A 10,549-nucleotide genomic window follows, 5' to 3' on the forward strand; every position below is an offset into this window, starting at 1 on the left:
CAACTGCGCACTCTCACCACTTTTAGACTATTTGGCCCGTTTTCTGCACTACAACTGTGATAACTCTTGCAGCTTTTAGACTCTTTGGTCTGTTTCTGACACCTATTCAGACTTTGAATCTCACATTATAAAAACCTACTTAATAGCGGGCAAGTGTCCCGCAGGCCGTAGTTTGGACACCACTGCTTTACAGATACAGACCAATAAATAATCATGATTTTACTTCACTCTATAGTTTTATTTATCTTTTGTTATATCCAGTTAATATGTATACAAAACCCATAAGAAACCAGATAACAACTTCAGTAGAAACAGTTAACCCAGATGTACTGTTTGTGGGATGATTTTATCAACCGGCATGTACTGTATAAACAAAGGCCCATATATAAACAGATGAAACTGCACAACATGTACACAGATAATGTGGCAAAGACATTCAGAACATCACAAACATTAAACATCAGTTACTTGATGTCTGCTTGACAGACATTTCCAGTAGAAACAACATCATCATCGTCTTCTAGATTCTAGACGTTTTGCATGGCCTTTAAGGCCGCCTCTCTAATGTGTTTGATTAAAACACAGCGTAAACCTGTACGGGCAGTTTGTGGTGGATGGATGGATCTGCAGCATTAGTCTAGGGCTCCTACATTCTGTACAGTGGGGTTCAGCTGTTTCTTGGGGTCTGTACACACAGACCACGCCCCTCACTACACTAAAAAAAGAATGTCATAAATAGGGGCTGTTTATTATGTCTAACATTATAAAACTATGACAATTTGAAAATTTGTGATTGTTGTCATATATTTACAGCTCTGGAAAAAATAAGAGAGCACCTACAAATGATAAGTTTCATTGATTTCACCAAATTGAAAACCTCAGGAATATAATCAAAAGGAAGATGGATGATCACAAGCCATCAAACCAAACTAAACAGCTTAAATTTTTGCTAAGTTATCCAAAAGCAGTGTGTAAAACTGGTGGAGGAGAACATGCCAAGATGCATGAAAACTGTAATTACAAAACAGGGTTATTCCACCAAACTTTAATTTCTGAACTTTATGAATATTAACTTGTTTTCTATGCATTATTTGAGGTCTGAAAGCTCTGCATCTTTTTTTGTTATTTCAGCCATTTTCTGCAAATAAATGCTCTTAATGACAATATTTTATTTGGAATTTGGGAGAAATATTGTCTGTAGTTTATAGAATAAAACAACAACGTTCATTTACTCAAACATAAACCTACAAATAGCAAAATCAGAGAAACTGATTCACAAACTAAAGTGGTCTCTTCATTTTTTCCTGAGCTGTATTATCTAAAATTCTTCAGTAATGATTGATCAGACATTTTCTTTTGTTGCTGGTATTTAGTCTAAATGTTAATGTTTTTCCATCAACAACCAACAATAATTTTGTATAGTTCTCACAGTTCTTATAATAGTTATAATAATATTTTATGTATCACTTTTATAAAATAATACTGTAGTTGTAGTAATAATAATGTTAAAATAGGAAAAATTACTGTACATACAAAATGCTATGTTGTCATAAAAAAGAAGCCTAGTTTCTTGTTAAGATGTGATCATTCTGAAAGGTTCTGTCATTTGGAAGAACTGATAGGGAATCAAGCATGCATTCTTAATCTAAATTCAGATCAAGTTTAAGTTTAACCCTCCTGTTATGTTCATGTTATGCAAATAGAAGAGTAAAATATTTTTTTGTGGGGGCGCCGAGTGGTCCAGCGGTATTAAGCGCTGCCACTATGAGCAGGAGGTCGTAGGTTCAAACCCCAGTTCATGCAGCTTTGCAGTCAAGCTGCCGGCGCTCAGAGGGAGCACAATTGGCCCTGCTCTGGAAAAAATAAAGAGACCACTTAAAAATAATATGTTTCTTTGATTTTACCAAATTGAAAACCTCTGGAATATAATCAAGAGGAAGATGGGTGATCACAAGCCATCAAACCAAGCTGAACTACTTGTATTTTTTGCACCAGGAGTGGCCTAAAGATATCCAAAAGCAGTGTGTAAGACTGGTGGAGAAGAACATGCCAAGATGCATGAAAACTGTGATTAAAACCAGGGTTATTCCACCAAATATTGATTCCTGAACTCTTAAAACTTTATGAATATGAACTTGTTTTATTTTCATTATTTGAGGTCTGAAAGCTCTGCATCTTTTTTGTTATTTCAGCCATTTCTCATTTTATGAATTTGGAAGAAATGTCTAGTTTATAGAACAAAACAACATTTTTCTTTGTCTCAAACATAAATAGCAAAATCAGAGAAACTGATTCAGAAAATTAGGTGGTCACTTATTTTTTTCCAGAACTGTATGAACACACATAATATAACTAAAAATAGAAACTTAACATTCTAATTACACAAATTCAGTCTAGTTTGGGTAAGGTTAAAATGTCATGTTCTAAAAGATCTGTAGTCTGTAGTATTCATATAACTACTCTGAAGCAGGTCAGTTTGATCCACATAACATAACAGGAGGGTCCAGCTTGAGTTTGAGCAGAGATATACAGCTGATGGTATATTTTAATTGCTTTAGTTCAAAACCTAATGGTGCAGTTAAGTTTCCCACACAGATATTACGCATAGTCATGAATTACACAGCATGGAGATAAATGGAGATTTAGTCTAAAAATAGGTTTAATCCATGTTCGGAAAACCAACCTAATGTTTGTCTCTAAAGTTAATCCCGATAAAACCTAAAAATGAACATTCTATTGCTTTTAGAGAGCACCAGAACACACCTACTCATCACTACATTTATACATTGTAAAAAGACAAAGAAACAGAAGAACAATCGGCACATAGAGACCATTTATGTATCACAAGTATCTTCCAAGTAAAATTTGACATCAACACATAGGCACATAGACAAATCTGTGTCTGCGAACACAAAGACCCTGTGACCAGAACAGACTACATGTTTACATAAACAGCGCCCCTGACTCTTTCTATCACGCTTTGATTGCACTTATGGAGCTGATTTGATGGAGCTTATTGGATGTGTATGAAATGTCTTTTATATCAAGGCCTGGTAGTTTCTCTATTCAGATACACCCAGTAAACCCAGTACACCTTTACACTGGCTGTTGTCAGGTGAGGAAATGATCCCTTCCACTACCAAATTAGGAGCGTCCCTCGCTATCTTTAAGAAGCTCCTGAAGACAGAGCTCTTTAAAGAGCACTCACTCTTTTAACACCTCTAACAAACTAACTACTTCTAACCTCTTTTCCTTCTGCCCCTCTTTTCCTCTTCTATTCCACTATTACCTTTTGACCTCCTTTAGGCCCTATGTAAAGATGGTTTTTTTTTTACCTTAAACTTCTATTACTCTATTGTACATCATTATTGTTAGTCGCTTTGGACAACAACAAAAAAAAGCGTCTGCCAAATGTAATGTAATGTAATGTAACGGGATATGATTTATACCCATTTATATAGTTTGCACCTGCTGCTTGAGGACCTCGTATACTCGTAAAAAATAAAGGTGCTACAAAGGGTTCTTTGAGTCATGCCAAAAATAATCCCTTTTGGTTCTATAAAGTACCAATTTGTTAACCTTTCAGGTTTAGAAAGGACAACTGACATCTCTGTTACGCATTTGTATTAATTATTTTTTTAATCAAAATGTATTCTTTTATGGCATCGCCTTTAAAGCACCTTCATTTGTGAGAGTGTAAGTTCCTTAAGCCTCTTTTTTGGAAGCTCTCCAGTCAATAAATGGCTCTGAATTTAGTTTAAATGTAAAATTTAGTCTTAAATGTGGACATAGTGTTCACATTACTAAAGTAGCTACCACATCAACAACCATCTGTGGAAAAAAACAATTTAGTGTTAATTATTTATAGAGTGAAATATGTAGACCATTGTGTTGGAGCTGTTAGTTGTTTTGCCACCAGTTTTACAGCATGTGTGATACAGTATTTATGAAATCGAAAGTAAATAATTCCCATATTCTACCCCACACAGTAATCAAATTTCAGTCTGGCTAACCAGAAACGCATTTTTACTACAGAGTGTAAAGGCATGTGGTTAAAATCCTACCAGGATACAATTCAGATACTACTCACATAGTGACCAGGTGTGAACAGAGTCTTATTTCAGCGACTGGACTCACTCCAACATCTATTATACATCTACACAACGTCTGAGTATTTATATAAATAACTTCATATGAATAACTAAAAATGAATATGCGTAGATGTATGTGATGAAATGAAGAAATGAAATGAAGGCCTGGTTTGGTCCATCATCTGAAGTTATTGTACTCACACTGACATCTATAACACAATACATAGATATATACTTTTTGATTATTCATATATGAATATCAATAAGAAATTATTTATCTGGCTCTTAATACATGTTTTAGTTCAAGTATATATATATATTAATAATTACACATTAATAATGCCACTATTGCTTTACATCAACCTTTTCCACAATCACACACACACACATGTGAAATCCAAAAATAGCACTACATTACTCTTCTTTTTTTTTCTTCTGAAAAAATACATGTGTAATGTTTAATGACATTCAATATATGTTTATACATCTATATTCTTTTCACCTGATTTCCTGTATTTAGTGATCTAAATGTGTTTATTTAACATATTAAGTTATTTCCTCTACATCTGATCAAAGGTTGTGGGTATTAATGCTGTATTTGTGTGCTTTTAAGGTTTGTGAGTGAATCAAAAGCCATTAGTATATCATCATTCATATGACTCTTCTGCCCCCTGTTTATAGGCCTGCTTCCACTGTCAGGTCCTGTTCAGCCTGTTTAGTTCATGCAGAAGTAATAAGTCAGCAGTCAGCATTGAATTTCTTAGCCTTTTTGGTTTTTCAGAAACTTCTTTTATCTTCAAAAAATATAAAGAAAAAAAACAAACAAACAAACAATAATAACTGTTCAAAAGTGATAATAACAATGGTAATTAGAATGCCTGAGACAGGCTCTGCTCTATGTGTATTATATTATAATTAAGGCAATTTAAAATGCTAGAATTATACTCACACCAGAGAAAGATTCTGGTATAAAAAAACCTACTATAATCCGCAAAATGCGTTTTTTAAATATATACTGTAAATATACTATCTCAAAAAGGAACATCCCAGAGTTATCATCCGGATAAAAACAACAAGCAGTGACTGAAAAGGACACAAAATAATAACAATAATGACAGAACAAGATAAAAAAAATAATAATCAAGATATGACAATTAAGGCAAAAGGATAAAAAAAGATAAAGGGTTTTGGAATCAAAGTCAGAAATGGTTCTTTAGTGTATCAATGAGTAGCTGAATGATCATGATCTGAGGTGAGATTTCTGAATCAGAATACTTTTAAACTAAACATAAAAAGAAAAACAAAAAAAAGATGTTTTTAGAGGAAGTGAAAGACTAATACTGCACTATCAGCAGTGATTGCAAATAGATGTGGCAGTGTTTTATATCTAAAATGTGTGGATGAAGAGCTACAGTAAAGGGTGGAGGAGTGACTTCAGCTGGAGTCTGGGGATTAGTGTTACAACAGTAGGATGGAAAATAACAATCACTGTTTTGGTTGCAGTTGTGACATCATAGTCAATAACACTGATCTAAACTAACTCTGCATCACAAATCAGGTCTTAGAAAATAGCAGTATTTAATGTACATTCTGGAGTTCTGAGTTTCATCACATCAGAGAATCTAAAGCTGTAACTCCAGTGGAGGTGGAGGAGGCAGTGCTGAGGGATGGAGTTTAATGCCTCTGATTAATCTGTGACTGCCAGTGTAGACTGGCCACCAGGTTGAGGACTGTAGCACTACACTGATGCATCGAATCGCGTGAATTATGTGCATCATGTCCACACAAACACACTCTATTACAACAACACAGTTATTACCAAACCATCAGCAAAATTAAGACTGGAATGTGTTGATATAATACAGCTCATTGTTTCTGTTTAATGTAGAAATGATGTACATAATCATATCACATAAATCTGTTTAGTGATCCACTCTCCTCTGACCTCTGACTCTACCCTCCAATACCACCCCGGCTAAAACACCAGCAAATGTCCAAAAGTATATACAACAATCAGAAGGGTGTACTAGTGTGTGCTCCATGAGTTTTCACTCCAGTAGCTTCCAGTAGCATATCTGTATCAAACTGGCACTCTGCTTGTGTGTTTGCGTGTTGATGCTCAGTAATCTGCCGATTTTGACGTCTCCCCCTCTTCCCCTCCCGATAGAGGAGCTGTCTCCGTCCTCATTTCCATCTCCTCTCCACAGTCCTCTTTTTTCTCATCCTCTGCTGGATACACCACTACGCAGAACTTCTGACCCAGGTATGTCATCTTGTCTGCAGAAAAAAAAAGACGAAAAGAAAAAGAGTGTCAAAACATTGTTTTCTTTTCTGACTCTGCACAACATTTAAATGGCAATTTTAACAAAGAAAAGAAAACAGCTTCTTATTTTTTAATGTAAATTGATGTAAAAATCTCTGAAAAAAAATAAGAGACCATTTAAAATGAGGGGTTTCTTTGATTTTACCAAATAAAAAATAAGAAGAATATAATCAGGAGGAAGATGGATGACCACAAGCCATCAAACCAAACTGAACTGCTTGAATGTGTGCACCAGAAGTAAAGGCATAAAGTTATCCAAAAGCAGTGTGTAAGACCGGTGGAGGAGAACATGATGCCAAGATGCATTAAAACTGTGATTAAAAACCAGGGTTATTCCACCAAATATTGATTTCTGTTTTTCTTTGCATTCTTTGGTCTTAAAGCTCTTCAGACATTTCTCATTTTCTGCAAATAGATGCTCTAAATGATAATATTTTTTTTGGAATTTTGGAGAAATTTGGACACTATGTAAAAAACAGCTGCCAGATTGTACCACAAATGCTTTTTTTATACATGGCTGTCATAACATGAGCCCTTTTACACATCAATAACCTTTATATTAAATAATTCAAACACAAAAAAAACGTCACTTTAACTATTTTATAAAAACAAAATATGATAAATTGTGAAATTGTAAATTTTGTCACAAACTAAATGTAATATGCCAAACAAATACAAGAGAATATACAGTTTATGTGACTAAACAAATGCTCCACACATTCAAAATGAGCTGTCAAAGCAACATTATGTACCACTTAAACCATAAAATTACTGCTTCAGAATCTTTCTGGCTATCACAATTAATGTTAGTCTTGTAATAGAGAGGGGGATGAATGGGATCTGTGTAATTGCCACTTTAAGCTCGGCACACTAATAACTACACTAATGTAACTTTGTTCTAGCTGCACTAACACTCGGCGTAACCCTGTGTCAAAAGTGTGTAAAATATTTATTATATTTATTATTTTATTCTTATTATGTTTCTTTTATATTTGATCCTGGTGCTTTAAGCTTCTAAAAATGCATGTAGTTTACTTTAATCAAGATTTACCATAAAACCCCCAAGACTGTGTTGTTTCTACACCACTAGAGGGCCTCCCTAGAAAGGTTATTCAGAGCAGGGGCTCACAAAAGCCAGGGAATGAAAGCTGTGCTACATGTTATTCTTAACAGCAGAACTTCCTACTGAATTTCCTTCTGTTCTATTATTACCTCAACACTGAGTAGCAGGGGTCTGTAAGCTTTGTTGCACTTACCCACAAATGTGTTGAAGCACTGGGGCTTGTTGTCCCAGTAGACACCCAAGAAGTAGACAGGCACACCGGTGAGCATGATGGCCAGGCCGATGCCACACACCACGGGCTCAGAGTATAGAGAGAAGATCAGCAGGAAGGCCCAGAACAGCAGATAGATCACCGGCCACACAAGGCTGATCTGAGATCAGAAAAGAGGTCTGTGTTACAAGATATTCACAACTCAACAAATGGATAAACCATTAAACTGCAGCTGTATTAATCAGATATTAGTCATGAACTACTACTTACTGTTTTCTAACTAACTACTATGAAGATAATATGTGAACAATGCAGTAAGGAGCTAAAGCGTGGACCAGAAGAGCTTAAAAGGTTGTAAAAAGTATGTATTTTAGCTCTTATTTTCATTTTTAACTTTTTCCATGCTAACCCCAAATGCACCTTGACTCCAAAACTGCATTGTTTTCCTTGCACCAAAACACCTGATTTAATAATTAGCCAATTAGTTTAATCGGTACCACTTTAAAATAAGACTACCTTTATAAAGGGTTTATAAATGGTTCACAATTAGTTTATTAACGGTTACTAATTAGGTTGTAAATTCCTTAAAAATCATTAATAATCAGTTATGTGGCTGTGGGTTCACTATTTGGCAAACATCAGGTCTTTGCACATTTTTACGTATGTGTTATAACTGATTATTAATGATTTTTAAGGCATTTACAACCTAATTAGTAACCATTAATAAACTAAACCATTTATAAACCCTTTATAAAGGTAGTCTTATTTTAAAGTGGTACCGTTTAATCACAACTCAGAATGAATAACTGAACCCCAAAGAGAGGCTTCAAACTTCTTTTTTTTTTTTTTTTGCTAATATGATACGAAGGTCTATTTTCCTCTCTTTGGACTTACTTTGATTGGTCGGTGCATGTCTGGCTCTTTGATGCGCAGTACAATCTGCCCGGCAACAGTGACACCATAGAAGAGGTAGTTGATGAAGCCCACATAGTTGATGAGTGTGTACATATCACTAGTGCACAGCATCAGAAGAGTTGAGATACACTGTCAAGATAAAAGAGAGAGAAATAGAGAGAGAGAAGATTTAAACAATAAGAATAAAGCACTTTCAGTATTAGAGGAGGCTCGTGGAGCTCTGCAGTGTTGATTTAATGCTTATATTGAATATGTGAGAGATATACCAGCTCTGAAAGAAGAGGCCTAAACTATACACTGTTTATAGAAATACTGATATAAGATATTAATAAAAGATAATAAAGTGAATAGGTTTATTAATGAGCTTTTTTACATGTTGGAAGAAATTAAATAAATGTCCTGACTTTGTGGGAAAATCAGAAAAAATGGATATCTCACTTTTTTTTAACCACATTTTATAACGGCTTGAAATTAGAAATGAGAAAATTATAAATCATTTTTTTATGTATACTGATATTAAACCTCAGCTCAAATCCTTGCAAAAACATGTACACCATTAATTTGTATATATACATAAACTACAAAAAAGATGATTTCACAAGACATGTAAGACTAATCCTGAGCATTTCCTGCAAATTTGTGAACATTCACACTCACAGTGAACAGCAGTGCTGGAATAGGCGTGCAGCGCTTCACGTGGATCATGGCCAGCAGGCTGGGCAGATGGCCCTCTCTGGCACCAGCAAAGAACAACCTGAATGATGGAAAGAGAGAGAGAGAGAGAGAGAAAGAGAGTGAGAGAGAGAAGAATGAGACAGTTGTAGAACATCACGATCAACAGGAGACATCAGGACATCAAGAGGACCAAGTGACCGAGAGAGAACAATGAACAGAGACAGACCAGGAGAGGACGACATATCTGACATGACAAGTCACTGCTTGGGAGTGATAAAGACACTGATACTGAGCACAGTGACAACATATGGAAACACACACACACACTGTGGGTGAATAAAGGATGGGTGAGATAATGAAGAAACAATAAGCCCAATGTGAAGGCCTGTGTTTACATGTGAATATGTACAAAATGCATGGGTGGATGGGAAGACTGACCGAGAGGAGGTGAAGAGGGAGCCGTTGACCCCCCCGAAGGTGGACAGGGCCACCGAGATGGGCATGATCCATGACATCACTCCCAACAGCTTCTCACCAAACGTCTGGGAGAGAGCAAAAGAGTGGTGAACGAGGGAAAGGGGGATTAGGAGAGGGTGGTGGACCTGAAGGAGGCCTGTTAAACATATCCTGTGTTTAATCATCCATGTTAAGATTAACTTATAGACATTCCGTGAGTTCGTATATGTTTAATGGCAGCACTGGGAGTCCGTACAAGTATCAATTGTAAGAAAACAACTGAGCAAATGAACAATTGATACTTATTTAGATATGTCTTGAAATATTATAAACAACACAACTTAATATCAGTAAATTCAGTTCAAATCAAAGGCTAAAGTGCTAATGTAAATTTAACCAATCCTTCTGCAATTGGTGGAGAGTTAAGAGAGAGCACACTCACCACAGCAACAGCATTGGAGGCCAACAGCTCCTGAGGGCTCATAGCAGTGACATAGGCGATGTTAGCAAAAACATAAACAAACGTCACCAGGGGAATGGAGATGAAGATAGCACGAGGAAGGTTTCTGTAGAGAAAGAGAAAAACAAGAGAGATTTACTGAAAACAAGAAAGACAAGAAAGGTCAGATGCAGTAGTTTCTCTGAAGATTTTTACACAAAGCATCTCTGAAAAAAATATCTTATTTCCTTTCAATGCTAAAAAGTTAAAAGAGATTACAGTATATTATACCTCTTGTAATGTAATTGGTCACCACTATCGATTCTATTGAACAGTGTTTTTAACTCTTTGTGTTGTAATATATGCTTTCACATTT

The 10,549-nt window shown here is 35.5% G+C and overlaps 1 protein-coding gene across 2 annotated transcripts in view; it reads right to left on the reverse strand.

Annotated features, from left to right (window-relative positions):
* Nucleotides 1–2,818: 2,818 nt before the first annotated feature.
* Nucleotides 2,819–10,549, reverse strand: part of slc7a8a (solute carrier family 7 member 8a) — a 28,965-nt gene continuing 21,234 nt past the window's right edge. For both annotated transcript variants that reach the window (XM_007233802.4, XM_015601440.3), the window contains 6 exons: nt 10,177–10,300; nt 9,717–9,820; nt 9,261–9,357; nt 8,583–8,732; nt 7,671–7,848; nt 2,819–6,368 (listed from right to left, as the gene is read on the reverse strand). In XM_007233802.4, coding sequence (XP_007233864.3) covers nt 6,211–6,368; nt 7,671–7,848; nt 8,583–8,732; nt 9,261–9,357; nt 9,717–9,820; nt 10,177–10,300 — 811 coding nt within the window. In that variant the 3' untranslated portion in view covers nt 2,819–6,210. The remainder of the gene's footprint in view (nt 6,369–7,670; nt 7,849–8,582; nt 8,733–9,260; nt 9,358–9,716; nt 9,821–10,176; nt 10,301–10,549) is intronic.

Source organism: Astyanax mexicanus, chromosome 8 (genome assembly GCF_023375975.1).
Source record: "Astyanax mexicanus isolate ESR-SI-001 chromosome 8, AstMex3_surface, whole genome shotgun sequence".
Taxonomy (NCBI): domain Eukaryota; kingdom Metazoa; phylum Chordata; class Actinopteri; order Characiformes; family Acestrorhamphidae; genus Astyanax; species Astyanax mexicanus.